Source organism: Polypterus senegalus, chromosome 1, assembly GCF_016835505.1.
Source record: "Polypterus senegalus isolate Bchr_013 chromosome 1, ASM1683550v1, whole genome shotgun sequence".
In the NCBI taxonomy this organism is placed as follows: Eukaryota; Metazoa; Chordata; class Cladistia; order Polypteriformes; family Polypteridae; genus Polypterus; species Polypterus senegalus.
The window spans coordinates 252,615,135-252,635,998 of record NC_053154.1 but is presented as its reverse complement, the minus strand read 5'-3'; the positions used below and the strand labels follow the sequence as shown (position 1 = coordinate 252,635,998).

General features: G+C 38.5%; 1 protein-coding gene across 3 annotated transcripts in view; it reads right to left on the bottom strand.

Annotated features, from left to right (window-relative positions):
* Positions 1-20,864, bottom strand: part of LOC120540827 (polycomb group RING finger protein 5-B) — a 107,826-nt gene that overhangs the window by 51,377 nt on the left and 35,585 nt on the right. For all 3 annotated transcript variants that reach the window (XM_039771927.1, XM_039771911.1, XM_039771918.1), the window contains exon 4: positions 3,124-3,179. In XM_039771927.1, the coding sequence (XP_039627861.1) occupies positions 3,124-3,179 (56 nt within the window). The remainder of the gene's footprint in view (positions 1-3,123; positions 3,180-20,864) is intronic.

Below are 20,864 nucleotides of genomic sequence, written 5' to 3'. Positions count from 1 at the left end.
ATAACTTAATCCAAAGAATGCAATAACGTAATTTCAATTGATAGATGTTAATAATTTACTTTGATTTTCTACCTAGGAAATTCATTATAAGCCACTACTACATTTACACTTTCATTTATAATTTTCTTATTTACAGTGAGACTTCAATGTAGGCCACTAGTCCTGATCCTTTGGGATGCACTATTCCTCACATAGAAACATAAAGAAAACCAAGGAAATAAATGGGAAAGATTACTTTCTGAATTCTACTAAGAGTGTAGGCAGGGTGGAATGGGTGGAGAAGAATGTCAGGAGTAATTTGTGACAGACGGTTATCAGCAAGAGTGAAAGGCAAGGTCTACAGGACAGTAGTGAGACCAGCTATGATATATGGGTTGGAGACAGTGGTACTGACCAGCAAGCAGGAGACAAAGCTAGAGGTGGCAAAGTTAAAGATGCTAAGATTTGCATTGAGTGTGACGAGGATGGACAGGATTAGAAATGCTAAGATTGGATGGTTGGGAGACAAAGTCTGAGAGGCAAAATTGCGTTGATTTGGACATGTGCAGAGAAGAGATACTGGATATACAGTGGAACCTTGGATTGCGAGTAACTTGGTTTTGCGAGTGTTTTCCAAGACAAGCTAAAATTTTAATAAATTATGACTTGATAAACGAGCGAGGTCTTGCTATACGAGTAGTACGTATACGCTTTGTCTACAGAGCATCATGTGATCACAACTGAACTGATGGTTCTTCACTCTCTCGCTGCGGGATTGTGGGTAATCGCCTCCCATTCTCAGGCTCAGTCAGCGTGCCTCACTCATATAGTCAACATGCGTACAAGCGTATACTGTTTACTATAGCCTTGTGACCACATGTGTGTGTTGTAACGTGCAAGTTTCTTTCTTGAACCGCAAAACATGAAGCTGAGTCTCAGTACTTTAGCAACACCAGCTTTATTCAGCTTGAAACAGGAACAGCACGGTTATTTATTGTAGCGGGATCTGCCACTCTCCTATACACAGACACAGCAGTCAGGCAAGGTCGTGACCTGGTTAGTGTGCCCTGCATTTATAATTTTCCTTGTATCACTCATCAACGGCAGGCACTTGTAGCATGCCTGCGATCTTTTCGGATTGGCTTTTATGCCGAACTGCTATAGCGCTGGGAGCCTGCAGTTGGTTCGGGAGGCTCCTCTGCGTGCCGTCCCGTTGGGTGGAATCCCAAAACAGTTTAGAAACTCACTGACACCAGCCATGATTCTTTTCAAAGGTAAAGTGCAGATTAATTTGTTTTATGTATTTTTACTTTATATTTTGTATTAATCATTTTTATATGAATAGTTTTGGGTTGTGGAACAAATCATCTGAGTTTCCATGATTTTTTATGGGGAAATGCGCTTTGATATACGAGTGCTTTGGATTATAAGCATGTATACAGAACGAATTATCCTCACAATCCAAGGTTCCATTGTATTGGGAAAAGGATGTTAAAGTTAGAGCTGCCAGGCAAGAGGAAAAGAGAAAGGCCTAAGAGAAGGTTTATGGATGTGGTGAGAGAGGTGATGGATGTAACAGAGCAAGATGCAGAGGACAGGAAGATATGGAGATGGTCTGCTGTGGCAACCCCTAATGGGAGTAGCCAAAAGAAGAAGTGGTGTTAAGAAATAATTAAAATAAATTCTCTACATTTTTCTGTTCCTAAAAAGAAGACACTCGTTTTCCTGTCATCAATCTTTTCTCATAGGTTCTGTATAAATATACATTTAATTTCAAAAGTTTGCATTTTATGTATTTTGCTCACAAATGGGTTATTGTTTCATTTATATTTTTAGTAATTCCTCATTCTAATCTGTGTTCACATGTAATACAGCACTGGAAAAGTTCAGTCTATCATTATATTCATTTCCAACAGTACTATATGCCTAAACATCTAAAAACTAATTAAATGAATAAAATAAAAGACTACTATCGATAGAGCTTTCAGACCTGGTCCTTTCTTGCCTTAGTTTTGGTAAGTGTTTATGCTTTAATTCCAAAATATGTTAAAATCTACTGAATTCAATATCATGACCAAGAAGTTCAGAGGGTCACTATGTAACATGAATTGTAGATATTCAGATTTGTGATACAGCACAGAGATTCACCCCATTGGAAATTACATCAAATATTGTAGGTAATATGAAAAGATAATTTTCTTTTGGGGATTAATACAGTGTACTAAACACCAAAAAAATAATAATAACAAGAAACTTTACTACCACTATAGGTTCGTGAACCTTTGCTGGCTGCTGTTATGGTAACAGTTTTTTCACAAAGTCACAATTACTTGAAAGTGTGCTTTCATTCACTTTCTCTACCAAATATTTTAAACTATGTTGACAGTATAGCTGACAATCGACGTATTATTTTTATATTTTATATTTTATTTGACGACATACACTGATTCACGCATATCTGTATTCACACAGATGCAATTCAACTCAATTTAAATTTATTCTGGTAGCTGGAGTTGAAGGCACAAAATCACAAATGGTCATCCTTAAACCAGTGCAAGTGATTTAATCAACCTATGTCTTGTTTTATTTTGATATAAAACACACTAATATTTATAAAAGTATTGTAGGAAGACATACTGTATAACAGAAAAAATGCTCTCAGAAATCAAAATGGATTTAATTAAGTCTTAGACCTCACAACTGTTTAAATTTGATTTTATTGACTACATTATAATATTTTTTTCTCTTTACAAATAGATCCAAAAATATGTACAAATAGTGGCCTTACTAACATCTTAATCAAGCCAAGTTTAAAACCACTGTCACTTACGTATTTTGCTGATCATGAAAGATGAATGAATAAATATAGTAAACAAGTAACAAACAAAGTTTGCAAACAAATATACCAATATATTACAAAAAATGCAAACCACTGATTATCATTATCGGTAGATATTTTGGTGGGACATTGTACATGCTAAAAGCAAGCACCAAAAGACACTTATGTCTTTGCTTCTTCTGTATATATTGCTGCATTTAATCTACTGTATGGTAATATAAAATACATTTCTTAACATATTTCAAAGGTTGTACTTTTGTGTTTTTAATACATCATAGTTGCATGAACATCCCAAGATAACTTACTTTCTCTGAGTCCAGGCACCAGTTTAAATATAATCTCTTCTAATGTGTTGTCAAGCCTTTAAAAAGAAAAAAACAGAAACATGTTAAAAAAACTATTACTGTAAACTAAGTGATCTATAAAAAGTCTGTTCATACTGTCTCATTTCGAAACTAGAAACTTCTTTGCTGAATTACCCATGTGGGAAATTTCAGACGAAAATGCAAGTTTTTACAACACTTTGAAAATAACAGGCCAATACAACACATTGCAAAATTCTATGGAAACACAGAACAACTTCTATGAATGAGAATTAAGAGTGTATTAAAAATATGCTTTGTAAACATAATGGTATAGTAAGGAAACACCCTGTTGTAGAAAACTCTTAGAAACACAGAGAAAAATAATTTCCTTTAACTCTGAAAAATTGTTCTATGACAACAAACTATTTAAATAAAAATACCAGATAAACCTGACACTATAAATTATGGAAACATAGACATGTCCTTCACTAACCAAGTTACAAGCAGTAAAAACCGTGAAGGTGAAGTTTATGTCTTTAAAATCTATGAACAGCAAAGGGCCACCAGATAAGACAACAAATTTCAAGAACTAATATTTAACTAAGTTAAAGCAAAGTTACTGTTATAGTAATTGTGAAATAAAAAATGGTGAATGCCAAATATTTTTGTTGATTTCAACTTCAGTTCAGAGAAAACTATGAGTTTTTTGTTGTTTAAAGACGAAGGGTAACAATATTTTTAGTATGACTTTGTGAGCTCTAAAAGGTTATGCATTAAATGTGCAGTGCAGATAAACAAAACAATGAGGTTCACTGAAACATGCAAAACACCTATGGTCTGATGTTGGATGGAGCATGGGTCTCACAGAACACACTCATATACCTGGATAAACTCATGACCACTATATTGATGCCACACAGTACACACACATCTTTGCCATGTGGGAAGGAAGCTGGAACTCCACCAGAAAACCACACACACACATTTGTGGTGAGCATATACAAACTGCACATCGACAGTCATTATGCCATGATTGACGTGCAGCCCACTGTAACCATGAAGCAAGCAGCATTAACTGCTCTGCCACTATGTCTCCCTTTAAACTTTATAATCAGCCTATGTTTCAAGGTATCATCACAGATTGCGTCACATTTCTGTAAATGATTGAGAGCATTTAAAAGTCCTAAGAATAATCAATCCAGTCATCTTTCTGAAATGTTGTATCTGTGGGTTTTTAAGACAAATTTTTCTCTTCAATTTTAGAAACAGTACAAAATTTATATTAAATTACATTTAAAATTATATTCATTTATGAATGTAAAGGTTCCATAGTGCTGTGTGTGTTACTTTGTAAAATCTGAAGATCTTCATAAGCACCCTAAACCTATCTAAAGTGAAGGGCACCGCATAAAGATAAAAACCTACTTGACCTGAAGCTAAATGAATAAAAATGTTCACTGAATTGTTGAGTTCACAAAATAATAGAAAACACTGACAAAAAAGCATATATAGACAGGCTGTATGTTTCAAAAAATGTTTTTTGGTATTGTCTTTCCTTCTTTCCACTTTTAAATCTAATTTAAGGGTCACAGTAGGCAAGAGTTGACCTTAACAACGTTACATGTGATTCAGACAGCAACCCTAAACAGGATGACATTCATTAAAGACTACAGTTATGCTGTAAAAGCCATTTTAGCATTCAATTAACCTAACCTGCATACCTTTGGGAAGCAATAAAAAAAAAACCTGGAGTACCTGATAAAAAACCTACAAAGACAAGAGCCAGAATAAAGCCAAGTTTGTTAGGGCTATAAGGGAGTACCTCTAACTACTGTATCACTGTGCTGCCTCAAATATATTATGATTATACAAGTTGTGGTCTACGGCCGGCCAGTCATCCCGGCCAATACCTCCAGGCCGCCAGATAGAGCCCTCCGTGTGACATGGAGGTGCCCCGAATACCAGCAAGGAATTATGGACAATGGAGTTTTCATCCAAAGCCCTGCTGGATACCACAGGGGCCACTAGATGGTGCTCAGGGAGGAGCAAAGATTATTTTCCCCACGCCCTGTAAGTACATCCGAGTCACATGGACAAAAGGAATGACATGCTTCCGGGGTGAAGAAAAAGGATTTTGTTCTGACCCGGAAGTGTTCCTAGTCACGTGGACAGAGATGGCGAAACAATTCCAGGTCGAGGACTATAAAGGACTGTGGAAAAAGACGTGGAGCTGAGCTGGGTGCAAGGGTGGCAACACGTCCGGGAGAGGAGGATTGATTATTGAGTATTGTATTGTGTATTGTTTAATGAGAGTTGTGGAGAGGAGGGTGCTTTGTGCAATGTTCTTAATAAATAAAGTCAACATTTGGACTTTTACTTCGGGTCTGGCGTCTTGGACAAGGGTTCAAGGGAGCGATAGCGCCCCCTATCTGTCACAAAGTCTATGAGATACAGTATGTAAAGTCACAGATCTGTAAGGAAAATTCCAAAATAACAAGAATAATTATAAAATGCAAATTTTCAAAAAAGATACAAACCTAGTTCACCTATTCAGTTTTCACTTCTTCACGTATCTTTAACTTCACTAGAACCTCCCTAAACAACTCATTTCCTTTGTTACTCCCACTTTCTACCTACACAATATACTGTAGTTGTACATCTCTCTAAGTATGTAGTCACTTCATGAATGACAAGCAGGTTCTCTTTATCTCAGTCATTTTCAAGTTCAATTCCAGGGACCTAATGTGGCTACAGAATTGTATTCCAACTTGGCCACAATTTTGTACTTAGTGGAGTTAATCAGCAATAGTAAATAAAGCCAGACTTGAAAATGTTAAAGCAGTCAAGTCAGGCTTCTTATAAGAAGGGGAATTTCCAGAGGTATGCCTAAAAAAGTACCTACCCAGCCAAGCTCTTTGCTGTCAACATTAGAATGAGTATTGTCAGTTTTATTAAGCTTTTGTAAGTGGTTCAGTAGACAACCATTTTAGCCTTCCAGTAGATTAATTTTGAACAGTTTAAGCACTGAAACAAAGCTCAACAGCAGTAATAGGAAATCTTAACATAAGTATAAATGATAGTACTGTTGTTTTAGTTACTGCTTATAAAATCATCTGCAGGTAACATTAAAATATAAAAAAGCAAATGTACAGGAAACAAGAGAATATGTTTCTAGATAATTTTCAGTGTTTTGTGTATTTATTTCACTTATGCAATATTCAAGTGTTACCAGCATCTAACCAGAGGTGGAAAGAGCACTAAAAAACTCCATTCAAGTAGAAATAATGTTACCGTAATTAGAAAAAAATTACTTAAGTAAATGTAACTGACAAAAAAATCTATTCAAGTAAAAGTAAAAAAAGTACATCTGAAAAAGTTACTCAAGTGAAAGTAGTTCAAGTAAAAGTAAAAAAGTACAATCTGAAAAAATTACGTAAAAGTAGTTACTTTAGGGGCGGCACGGTGGCGCAGTGGTAGCGCTGCTGCCTCGCAGTTAGGAGACCCGGGTTCGCTTCCCGGGTCCTCCCTGCGTGGAGTTTGCATGTTCTCCCGTGTCTGTGGGTTTCCTCCGGGCGCTCCGGTTTCCTCCCACAATCCAAGGACATGCGGGTTAGGTGGATTGGCGATTCTAAATTGGCCCTAGTGTGTGCTTGGTGTGTGTTTGTGTGTGTCCTGCGGTGGGTTGGCACCCTGCCCAGGATTGGTTCCTGCCTTGTGCCCTGTGTTGGCTGGGATTGGCTCCAGCAGACCCCTGTGACCCTGTATTCGGATTCAGCGGGTTAGAAAATGGATGGATGGCTGGATAGTTACTTTAGGAAAAAATAACCATACCATACACTATCATGCCTAAATTAATAAATATCCTCAACTATACATGTTTTGATTTGGAAAGCATAAGTTGAATATAGAGTTAGGTCCATAAATATTTGGACAGAGACAACTTTTATCTAATGTTGGTTCTGTACATTACCACAATAATTTTAAATGAAACAACTCAGATGCAGTTGAAGTGCAGACTTTCAGCTTTAATTCAGTGGGTTGAACAAAAAGATTGAATAAAAATGTAAGGCAACAAAAGCATTTTTTTAACACAATCCCTTTATTTCAGGGACTCGAAAGTAATTGGACAAATTAAATAACTGGAAATAAAATGTTCATTTCTAATACTTGGTTGAAAACCCTTTGCTGACAATGACAGCCTGAAGTCTTGAACTCATGGACACCACCAGATGCTGGGTTTCCTCTTTTTTAATGCTCTGCCAGGCCTTTACTGCAGCAGCTTTCAGTTGCTGTTTTGTTTGTGGGCCTTTCTGTCCAAAGTTTAGTCTTCAACAAGTGAAATGCATGCTCAATTGGGGTAAGATCAGGTGACTGACTTGGCCATTCAAGAATTTTTCCACTTCTTTGCTTTAATAAACTTCTGGGTTGCTTTGGCTGTATGTTTTGGGTCACTGTCCATCTGTATCATGAAACGCCGCCCAATCAATTTGACTGCATTTAGCTGGATTTGAGCAGACAGTATGTCTCTGAACACCTCAGAATTCATTCGGCTGCTTCTCTCCTGTGTCACATCATCAATAAACACTAGTGTCCCATGTGGTATTCTTTGGATAATGAGCTGTTCCACACCTTCTTCATACTTTTTTCTTGCCATCATTCTGGTAGAGGTTGATCTTGGTTTCATCTCTCCAAAGAATGTTTGTCCAGAACTGTGGTGGCTTTTTTAGATGTTCTTTAGCAAAGTCCAATCTAGCCTTTCTATTCTTGAGGCTTATGAGTGGCTTGCACCTTGCAGTGCACCCTCTGTATTTACTTTCATGCAGTCTTCTCTTTATGGTAGGCTTGGATATCGATAAGCCTACCCCCTGGAGAGTATTGTTCACTTGGCTTGCTGTTGTGAAGGGGTTCCTCTTCACCATGGAAATGATTCTGCGATCATCCACCTTTGTTGTCTTCCGTGGACGTCCAGGTCTTTTTGCGTTGCTGAGTTCACCAGTGCTTGCTTTCTTTCTCACTATGTACCAAACTGTAGATTTTGCCACTTGTAATATTGTAGCAATTTCTCGGATGGGTTTTTACTATTTTCACAGCTTAAGGATGGCTTCTTTCACCTGCATGGAGAGCTCTTTTGACCACATGTTGTCTGTTCACAGCAAAATCTTCCACATGCAAGCATCATACATCAAATCAACTCCAGGCCTTTTATCTGCTTAATTAATAATGACATAACAACGGACTTGCCCACACCTGCCCATGAAATAGCCTTTGAGTCAATTGTCCAATTACTTGTGATCCCCAGAAATGAAGGGATTGTGTTAAAAAAATGCTTTAGTTGCCTTACATTTTTATTCAATCTTTTTGTTCAACCCACTGAATTAAAGCTGAAAGCCTGCACTTCAACTCCATCTGAGTTGTTTCATTTAAAATTCATTGTGGTAATGTACGGAACCAAAATTAGAAAAAAGTTGTCTCTGTCCAAATATTTATGGACCTAACTGTACATAGAAATTTTATTTATCAAAACTTATATTCATGAAACATGTTCATATACACAAACTTATAACTAGAAACAGTATTCTGTAAATGGCAAATAAAATTCAATCTGAAATTATTATGAGAATGTGTAGAAAGCAACTAATCAGAATTACTCTTAATATACATTAAGTTGTAGTCCATCTATACTAATAAAAGGCAAAGCCCTCACTGACTGACTGACTGACTCACTCACTCACTGACTGACTCACAGGCAGCGCGAGAGAGATAGCGTGACACACACAGGCAGCGCGAGAAAGATAGCGCAACACACACACAGGCAGCGCGAGAGAGACAGCGCGACACACACACAGGCAGCGCAAAAGAGAGCTGGACGCATTAAGGTAGGAAGGCAGTTAAAGAATGCACTGGTCTTGATTTTGTTTTCACCTCTGTTTCCAGCGATCTGTTCGTAGCGTGCATTGTTGCAATGCTATTTTTCTTGGTAGTTTATTAAATTATGGATTTTTTCCCTGTGCTTAAAACTCATTAAAAAAAGTGCTTTTAGCCAGCAGCTGGTAGCACTATAGCGCAAACTATTGCAGTGTTAGTTTTCTCTGTTGTTCAAGGTTTTCTCAGTGTTATTCAATGTTTTTAAATTTAGTTTACTATTACACTGTACATTCTATGGTATAATTATATTTGTGCTTAAAAACTAAAAAAATAAATATTTACATACAGTTCGTATGGTCTGGAAAAGATTAATTGTATTTACATACAATCCTATGGGGGAAATTGCTTCGGTTCACGACCAAATTCGGTTTACGACAAGAGTTTTGGAACAAATTATGGTTGTGAACCGAGGTTACACTGTACCAGGAATGCCTGTTAAACATCTTAGATTCACGAGTACCGATTTGGGTAGTGAACACTTCGATGAATGAAACCTGTTATCTTTACAACGGTTGACAAACACGGAATATAACTTGAACACAACACATTCTCCAAATACGAACCTGATTGAAAGAAATAATGATATTCAAATCCTTGATGACAGCAACACTCATAAAAGTCACAAAACAATTACATAGACAATCATGTTACGTTATTTTTAAAATGTTTACTTTTCTTTTTCATAACTTCTTTAACACACTACTTCTCCACTACGAAGCACGGTATTTTGCTAGTAGTTAATAATTCCAAACCATCATTTAACAGAGCAGAGCCTTCGGTGCAAAAAACAGAAAATCTTAAAGATTTGCAAATAAAGTTTTGCAGTAGGAGACAAAAGAAATGAAAGCGGTAATTATATCTAAACAGCATAATGCTTTTTAATGTTGACATTAGGCAAGTAGAATCAGCACAGCACAGCATATATGTAGAAGCAAATTTGAAAAACTCACATTCACACGAAAGTACTGGAAAAGAGCAACAAATATATAAGCATTTGGAAGAGAAGTTTTCTCAAACAAAAAGGGTCATTGACTATTGCTGAACTGAAGTACATTTTTACAGGTCCTGTATATTTTAGATAGATAGACAGACAGACAGACAGTCAGACAGACAGACAGACTTGACCACTAATAATCTTCTCCAGTCCAGAAATTATTTGGATTATATCCTTGGAACAGAAAAAATTACAATAATAGAACACCTTATGATAGCAGAATGAAATAACCAATAAGCCACATAACTGAGAAATAGTGCTAATTGTTGGGATTATAATCATCTAGAGTGAAAACAAAGAACCGGCAGCCACTATGAACCTGCAAAACCAAACACAAAGACCTGGCGGCATTGGACCTAAGAACAATACCTGGATGGGAGGCCAGTGTTATGGGAGAACAGGGCAGAAAAGTTGTCAAGACTACCAGATTCCCTGATACACCAAATGGCAGAACCCATGGGTCAGGATTCCCACACAGACACGCGCAAAATATGCTGGGGACTGTAGTCCAGTAGAGCAATCCTGTTGGATTCCATGGGTGCTGTCAGTGGAAGCTGCTGGGAGTAATTATCAATAATTTATGGGGCTTTACGGAAGTGGATCCATTGTGCTGTGCCCTAGCACTGGAAGCACTCCTGGGTTCAGGCAACTTGGAGTCAGGCAAAAGAGGACAAAGCTTGCCTGGGAGGTGTGCTTTGTTGAAGCCTTTTTAAGGTATTCTGTATAATAAATATATATGCTTGCACCTGGGTCTTGTTGGTATGCAGTTGTGCTTGGGGCCTAGGTCCTTGTGATAGGCGATGCCTTTAAGCTTGCAGTCAGAAACATGCCTTAGTTCAGTGCACACCATGCTTTTTGCTGTCGAAGCATTCCTCAAAAAAAAAAAACTAATCCATCATCACTATGCAACGTGCCTTCTGAACGTACTTCAGCATTCCTCCTAAAAGTGACATCCCAAATCGGAAAACAACTCTTCATTGGGTGGGTAAATTTAGACAGATGGGTACAACATTGAACAGAAAATCTCCAGGCCATCCTCGAACTGTAAAAATGCCTGAAAACATCCAAGTTGTAAGGGCAAATTTTGCAGTCTCCTTGGCGTTCAGCGTGCAAACATGCTTCTGCTTTAGGCATTTCCAACACATCTTTGAGGAGGAGTTTGCATAAGGACCTTAATTTCCATCAATGCAAAATGATGGTAGTGCAGAAACTCACTGAAGGAGACTCGGAGAGCTGTAGAGAGTTATGCGCAAACATTCTGCAAACTGTTCATCGAGATGCCATTGTCATATGCAGCAACTAGGCACATTTCCATTTGAATGTTTGTGTAAATAAGTAAAACTTTCGCTATTGGGCTGAAACCAACACTCGTGAACTTCATCAGAGACCCATGCACAGTGAGCAAATTACATTTTGGTGCGCCATTGCAGAATTTGACATTATAAGCCCTTATTTTTTTGAGGAGTGGAAAGCAATGGTCACTGTCACTTTTTGCAGCCCCAACTGGAGGAAATCGATGTGGTGGATGCCTGGTTTCAACAGGATGGAGCAACAGGTCATACGGTATGGAGATCCAGGCAAGTTTTGCGGGAGATTTTTCTGGGGAAGCTGAACAGTCTGTGCACCGATATCTGGTAGCCTTCATGTTCACCTGATAACGCTCTGTGCAATTTTTTCTTGTGGAGCTATCTCAAGTCGAAGGTATACACACACAAACCTCAAAACCTTGAAGCCCTCAAGGACGCTATTCACCATGAAATTGGCGGTATTCCTCAATGTAATGGCCGAGTGAGTCATGAGAGTGTTCAGAAATCGTCTCGAAGAGTGTATCACTAATGATGGCCACCAATTTGAAGGCATTATTTTTAAAACACAGTAAAAAAAAATTGCATGTGCCTTTTTAACACTAGAATTACCAGAGCCTACGAAAAAACTCGTAATTCCGTCCCACCTTAAACTGCTTCTTAAATCCCTTCACACCTCTCCATGCAGCCCTTTGTCTTCTAAATGTGCTGATAAAGAGAAGCCGGCTATTCCATCCCCCCACCAATTTAGAACGTGCACGAACTTCTCTCAGCTCAGGCCTTGATTGAGTATCTGGGAGTGAAGTGGAGTTTTAGAGCGGAAATAATAGATCGTTGTTTGGAACACACGCATTTCATGTCTGTTCCGTTTCTACAGTTTTCTGTGTCAACACATTGTTAAAACAGAAACTTTTTTATATTCTAGTAGTAGATGACAAAATGTAGGCATACACTATATAATGTATGAAGCCTGAAGTCCAAATAGCAAAGAAACATTTTCACAAGAATAACACAATTGCACTTTTATTCAAACATATAACTGCAGAAACAAAAAGCCGCCTTAACATGCGACATTGACACCAGTTTACTGTAATTGACTCCGTGGCTCAATAGACTCAGCCCCCGCTTGGGAATCAAGGGGTTGCGGTTCGATCCTGCGCCCCTCCGTTTTGAGAAGTAAACTGCTCTTGTCTTACTGTTTTAAAATAAAAGCATACATTTGATTTCAGTCTGTAACAGCCGGTGCAGTTTATGATCCTTGTACAGGTTAGCTTTTTTTTTTTTATTCACTTTTCACTCTCTCAGTCGCCTTCAGAATCAATCCATACAACCCCATCTGACACGGCTGTTTTCACTAAAGACGCGCTATAGCTCTGCAGTGTACCACGATGCATACTAACGCACAATCACCCCGGTTCTGACACACAAGCGCTGGCGAAGCTGCCTTCGTATCTCACCGTCACTTGCTTTTCGTTTATTGAGTGTTCCTGCCAGTCCCGCATGTTGCTGTATGCTTTTTCTTTTGTACTACAGGACATGCAGAGGAAAGAATGGTAAAGACCAGTAACTTCGGCGCTATATGCAATCATCAGACACTCCCCATCTGCCCGTGTCGTTCAAACACAGGAACATATATTGGTGTAAAAGTATAAAAAAAGTGCACTTTTATTCAAGTGCACTTTTTCCATCGCCTTTTCCTGTAAGAAGCAGTATACACACTTCTCTCTATCCAGCACACAGCAACATGCGGGGACTGGCAGGAACACTCAATAAAACTGAATAAAAAGAAAATCAAGTGACGGTGAGATTGCGAAATGAAGTGTCTGCGTGCACTTTTCGTGGCATTACACGTGTATTTTTTGAGCATGCCAGTTTGAGCAGTATAAAAAGTATTGAAAAGTATAACAAAACAACGGGCAGATGGGGAGTGTCTGATGATTGCATATAGCGCCGAACTTACTGCTCTTTACTATTCTCTCCTCTGCGTGCCCTCGAGTACAAAAGAAACAGAATACAGACGCGCTATAGCTCTGCGTTGTACCACGATGCATACTAACGCCCCCCCACCTGGTTCTGACACACAGACGCTGGCGAAGCTGCCTTCTTCGTATCTCACCGTCACTTGATTTTCTTTTTATTCAGTTTTATTGAGTGTTCCTGCCAGTCCCGCATGTTGCTGTATGCTGGATAGAGAGAAGTGTGTATAATGCTTCTTACAGGAAAAGGCGATGGAAAAAGTGCACTTGAATAAAAGTGCACTTTTGTTATACTTTTACACCAATATATGTTCCTGTGTTTGAACGACACGGGCAGATGGGGAGTGTCTGATGATTGCATATAGCGCGAAGTTACTGGTCTTTACCATTCTTTCCTCTGCATGTCCTGTAGTACAAAAGAAAAAGCATACAGCAACGGGGTGATTGTGCGTTAGTATGCATCGTGGTACACTGCAGAGCTATAGCGCGTTTTAGTGAAAACAGCCGTGTCAGATGGGGTTGTATGGATTGATTCTGAAGGCAACTGAGAGAGTGAAAAGTGAATAAAAAAAAGCTAACCTGTACAAGGATCATAAACTGCACCGGCTGTTACAGACTGAAATCAAATGTATGCTTTTATTTTAAAACAGTAAGACAAGAGCAGTTTACTTCTCAAAATGGAGGGGCGCAGGATCGAACCCGCAACCCCTTGATTCCCAAGCGGGGGCTGAGTCTATTGAGCCACGGAGTCAGTTACAGTAAACTGGTGTCAATGTTGCATGTTAAGGCGGCTTTTTGTTTCTGCAGTTATATGTTTGAATAAAAGTGCAATTGTGTTATTCTTGTGAAAATGTTTCTTTGCTATTTGGACTTCAGGCTTCATACATTATATAGTTTATGCCTACATTTTGTCATCTACTACTAGAATATAAAAAAGTTTCTGTTTTAACAATGTGTTGACACAGATTACTGTAGAAACGGAACAGACATGAAATGCGTGTGTTCCAAACAACGATCTATTATTTCCGCTCTAAAACTCCACTTCACTCCCAGATACTCAATCAAGGCCTGAGCTGAGAGAAGTTCGTGCACGTTCTAAATTGGTGGGGGGATGGAATAGCCGGCTGCTTCGAGCTTCTCTTTATCAGCACATTTAGAAGACAAAGGGCGCTGGCGGAGAGGTGTGAAGGGATTTAAGAAGCAGTTTAAGGTGGGACGGAATTACGAGTTTTTTCGTAGGCTCTGGTAATTCTAGTGTTAAATCATAATGATAACTGAAATAACCTAAATGGGCCTGATAAAAAGTTAATCCCCTTGAATGCTGGGGATGATACTATACACACAAGCTGACATGCACAGGTTCATTTTTAGGGTAAATAAGGGAGAGCGTCCACACCTGTAACCTCTCAGATCGTAATCAGTGTTTGTGTATAACAGTCAATTTAAATTCTTACAGACCTGAACTGACTTCGGTGGATGCCAAGCCATGGGAAAAGTAAAAGAACTGTCAAAGGACCCGCAAGAAAAGGTTGTTGATTTGTATAAATCAGTAAAAGAATATGAAAGGATGTCTGGAGATCTGAAAATAACTGTCAGTAGTATTCAAACTGAGATAATAAAGTGGAAACTTAGGGGTTCTGTTGTTACCAGGCCATAGTCAGGTAGATCAACTGTGGTTTCAACCACAACTACAAGGATCATTTGTCGAGCTACCAAGAAAAAAACATAAGCCACTTCAGCTGAGATAAAGGCTTCTTTGCAAACAAGTGGTCTTGCTGTTTCAAGGTGCACAATAGGCTGCATGGTCAAGTTGCAAGAAAATAAATGCCTTTACTGTGGCAATGCCACAAAACAGCCCACTTACAATACTGTATTGGAAACAGTATCTGGACAAGCCTCAAAACTTCTGGAACAAAGTCCTTTGGAGTGATAACACCAAAATTGAACTTTATGGTCATAACCATAAACGCCATGTTTGGAGAGGATGAAACAAGGTTCATGACAAAAAGTATACCATGAAGCATGAAGGTAGATCTCTGATGCTCTGGGGGGTGTGTGAGCTACAGCAGCACACAGGTAACTTAGTAAAAATCGATGGCAAGATGAATGCAGCATGTTACCAGAAAATAATGGAGTATATTGCATTCATCAGTCTGGAAGCTGTGCACAGGATGCACTTGGATCTTCCAACGTGACACTGATCCAAAACATAAGGCCAAGTTGACCTTTTGGTGGCTACAGCAGAAAAAAGTTAAAGTGCTGCAGTAGCTATTACAGTCTCCTGACATTAATTTCATTGACCCACTTTGGAGAGATCTGAAAGGTACAATTCATGCAAGGCAACTCAAGAGTTTACAGAACCTGGAGGCTTTTCACTAAGAAGAACATTCAGCTCTTCGACCTAAGGAAATCAAGGGCCTCATCCACAACTATCACAAAAGACTGCATGCCATCATTGATGCTAAAGGGGTAAATAAACAGTAGTAATAACTAAGTGTATGCAAAGTTTTGAACAGGGACCATCTCATTATTTTCCTTATTACTATGTTTTGTTTAATGGCTGTGCTGTTCTGTGATGCCTTATAGTTTAACTTGGACAAATGTATCGAATTTCTCTGTTCAGTTGCCAATATTTGTAATAAGAAATATGCAACTTTCAAGTGCATTTTATATAATACCTCAAAAATAACACTATTATCAAAATGCTCAATGATTTAGTACTTCTTAAAGTATCAGAATCTTGGAACATTTTAAACTCAAAATTTAAAAAGCATGACTTTCTCTTTAGTGAATCACAGCTACCTAAGACTAGAATACTTCCTTATGGATAATAACTTGTCACCTTTGGTTACTGACTTTGCTTTCACTTCTTTAAATTGTCCAACATTGTATTTATTTTGGGTATTGCATTCATTGTCTTTTCTAATATTTTTTACTCTCTATCTTATCATACTATTCACTAGTGCTTGTAGGAGACATGGAAGTAAGAATGCCACTTTGCCGTTTAAATATTAATTCAAATTGTGCATATGTAATCTCTGCCCACTGATCATGTATCACATAAAAACATGTCCAGCTAAAGTAACGGGCAACTAACAAATGCTAATTTACTTATAAGGAGATGATTGCTTTCTTAATATATATTGTCAAAAACTATCATCTTTATTGAAAACAGTTCTTGTTCTGCAATGACTGCTACAACAATTAGGGATACTCTGATCAATCGGCTGCCAATCTAAATTGGCTGATTTTCACTACAAAAGACTTGATCAGTGAATTGGCCGATCACAAAAAACAATGTTTTCAGACCCAGCTTTTTAATCTTTATGAGAAATTGGTTGCACTACACCTTTATGCGACGGATTATGGAAGTTTTTTTTTTACAGCAAACAGTAGCTAGTCGAGGCTTATTTTACTGCAGTTTTTTAAAAGGATTTAGAAAAAAAATCAGAATTGGAGGCTCCAATAACATGAAATTAGTGATTGGTATCAGCTTTAAAAAAACTGATCGAAGTATCCCTAATAGTAAGTGCATATCTGTAAGTGCATATTCAAGAAATCAAAAAATATAATAATCCAAGCATAACACACAACATTTTGAACTAGAAGGATAATGGAATTAATAGATCTTATCTGTAAATTCGATAAAGAATATGTACGATTATTTAGTCCGGATGTCTACAGAAGAAATGTACTTTGTGAACTTACTTTAATCTTTTTTTGAATGACAAATATTTAAATTATATAATTCACATAATTCACATTCCCAGTATAGAGAGAAGATATACTTTTCCGCATGTTTTTAAAAAAAAATCAACAAAATGTATTAAACAGCATAAAGTATTTTCAATCAATTTATTTAGAGACTAGCAAAATACCCGCGCTTCGCAGCGGCGAAGTACTGCATTCAAATTTTTATTAAGAAGAAAATTAAACCTTTTTTAAACTGTGGGAAAATATGCCAATAATTATTTGTTAAGGATCTCTTTGTATAACATGTTGTCAGTTCGGCCCTCCGGTTGTAATATGACCAAGCTGTGCGCTGAGCTTACTCTTGAGCATGTAACTTACAGTTGGCCATGTGAACAGTAATCTTGTCTCAAATCTCACAGCTTGGATTGCTGCTGTCATAATCGGTTTGAGTTTCATGGTTTGTTTCAATTACAACAGTATTTGCAGGACTTGTGTTGAAGTGACATTCGGCATCTGTCAAGCGTTGTAAGCACACAACCGGTTTCATCGATAAAATCACATCCAGCTTTTCAGAGTTTAAACATTCATAAACATCAAAGTGTCCACTACTGAAATCGTCACCTGTGAATCTAAGATGTTTAAGAGGCATTGGCGGTTGTCGAAAGGTGTAAAATATTTGGCCATTTCAGTACACTTGAAAGCGACAACCGAACAATTCAGCGGCAGCCATCAACTCACATGCAGAACCATAGGTGAAGGGCTTAAGCATTTCACTCTTCTAGTGGTCCTGTGTAGTATAATTATCTCCTGTACTGTCATCAGTCCACACCTTGAACCTGTCCCAGCCATTCAATACATAAGACAGAATGTTCCTCCGGATATCAAGAGTGAGCCTGATATGGCCGTGCAATATGTAACAAAGAGAATGGAAAAGGTAGGTGGTATCTCCGGGCATGGAAACCACTCGGTAAGTGACAGTTCTTTGATCGATAGTGATCATCTCGATAGACATGGTAATGGGGTTGGAATGATAAAGGAAATGGGTACCTGAGCAATGTAAAGTAAGTGTAAAATACCTATACAATAACTATAATTGTAATAAACAAACAATAAAACAGAGGAGAAGCCGTGGATTAAACAAAAAGGCTGTAGTTATCAGTAGAGAGATGTGAATCCCGTAGCGACGCAAGGAAGGGAATGTAGAGACCGGAGCGACGGACGGTCTTATATAGGCAGGCAGCCCAACAACGTGGGAGGCATTGGGATGGGGGACCCAACGCCACCTCACACGGTGACCGAGGCTATGGACGTATATATGTACGTAAGTAGGATTCAGTTAGTGTTGGGAACCCGTGTACCAAATTTCTTGAAGATGGGCCCATAAGTAACAAAGACTGTTGAAAAGTTCAATATGGCGGCCAACAGTGGCATCATACCACCGAAATAAGTACGTAGATTGGTTTCGTTAGTGCAGGAAGCCGCCTACCAAATTTCGAGAAGATGGGGCCATAAATAAGAAAGTTCAACATGGCGGACGTTGTTGACCGTTATGACCATTACGTGTAGAATTTTGAAATGAAACCTGCTTAACTTTTGTAAGTAAGCTGTAAGGAATGAGCCTGCCAAATTTCAGACTTCTACCTATACGGGAAGTTGGAGAATTAGTGATGTTGGAAAATTCAATATGGCGGCTGACAGTGGCGTCATACCACCGAAATAAGTACGTACATTGGTTTCGGTTAGCTCAGGGAAGCCACCTACCAAATTTCGTGAAGATGGGGCCATAAATAAGAAAGTTCAACATGGCGGACGTTGTTGACCGTTATGACCGTTACGCGTAGAATTTCGAAATGAAACCTGCTTAATTGTTGTAAGTAAGCTGTAAGGAATGAGCCTGCCAAATTTCAGCCTTCTACCTACACGGGAAGTTGGAGAATTAGTGATGTTGGAAAGTTCAATATGGAGGCCGACAGTTGTGTCATACCAACGAAATAAGTACAGACATCGGTTTCCATTAAAAATTCAATATGGCGGCCGACAGTGGCATCATACCACAGAAATAAGTACCAAATTTCAGCCTTCTACCTACACGGGAAGTTGGAGAATTAGTGACATTGGAAAGTTCAATATGGCGGCCGACAATGGCGTCATACCACCGAAATAAGTACGTACATTGGTTTTGGTTAGCACAGGGAAGCCGCCTACCAAATTTCGTGAAGATAGGGCTATGAATAAGAAAGTTCAATATGGCGTACGTTGTTGACCGTTATGACCGTTACGCGTAGAATTTTGAAATGAAACCTGCTTAACTTTTGTAAGTAAGCTGTAAGGAATGAGCCTGCCAAATTTCAGTCTTCTACCTACACGGGAAGTTGGAGAATTAGTGACGTTTGGATAATTCAATATGGCGGCCGACAATGGCGTCATACCACCGAAATAAGTATGTACATCGGTTTTGGTTAGTGCAGGGAAGCCACCTACCAAATTTCGTGAAGATGGGGTCAGCCTTCTACCTACACGGGAAGTTTGAAAATTGGTGACGTTGGAAAATTCAATATGGCGGCCGACAATGGTGTCATACCACCGAAATAAGTACGTACATCGGTTTTGGTTAGCGCAGGGAAGCCGCCTACCAAATTTCGTGAAGATGGGGCCATAAATAAGAAAGTTCATGATGGCGGACGTTGTCGACCATTATCGACTGTTATGACCGTTACGTGTAGAATTTCGAAATGAAACCTGCTTAACTTTTGTAAGTAAGCTGTAAGGAATAAGCTTGCCAAATTTCAGCTTTCTACCTACATGGGAAGTTGGAGAATTAGTGATGAGTCAGTCAGTCAGTCAGTCAGTCAGTGAGTCAGTGAGGGCTTTGCCTTTTATTATTATAGATAGTCTCAAACTATACTCATCTGATCAACAAAAACAAAGCCCAAGTAAATAGCTTTCCCAAAATTTTACATATTTGTTACAGCTTCAGGTTTCATAAATTAAAAGTAGATCAAATACTAACTCCTTCAGAAATTTATTATTAGTGATACTTTAAGTGAACCCATCAGAACTCGACTCATCTTGAGTTTGATGAAATCTCAGAGATGATCAGGAACTTCACTGAAATCTGTGAAATGCATTGAAATCAAAGAGGAAAGAGGATCTTAACTAGTTTTGAGTGGCTTATAATGGTGCAAAGATGTCCCTGTCCCTGAGGGATATGGAAAGATCTGCCAACTATGCTAGACTGATAATTATTGCCAAAAATGTTATCTGCTAACCACTGCACTACTGTGCCTTAGACAACAACAAACAAATTACAACAAATGGCCACAAACTAGCAAAAAATATATATTTTTTTTGCCTAAGCTGGCCCGTAAGGCATACAGTCAATCTTCATTTAATTGGCTGCCTCATATCCTAGTACAGCACCTGCTCAGCACAAGAAAATACAGCAATGCAAAGCATTAATGGCACTAAGCTGTCTTCTGTTCGGGACATATACAACACTCACAGCCTTAAAAATGCAAACAGAATAATGAAAAATCTCAGCCATCCTGCATAGCCACTTTTCGTACTTGTGGGCAATGGTTCGGGGCTATTGGAACACACACCAGTCGATTCAAAAATAGCTTCTACGCATAAAGAGTAAAAATTCATAATTATAAACACAGTCCTTAGCCAGGATTCATTCTTTATTGTTTATATTGAATGGCTGTACATATCAAGTCATTTTATTGGTTTTTGCCAAAGGAGCTTCTTGGTCATGGACATCTACACACTACAAGCCACAGATCTCAGTTTGCAGGTTTGCACTGTGGTAATCTCCAGTGGCCTGCTGCAAACTGGCACCATCTAAAT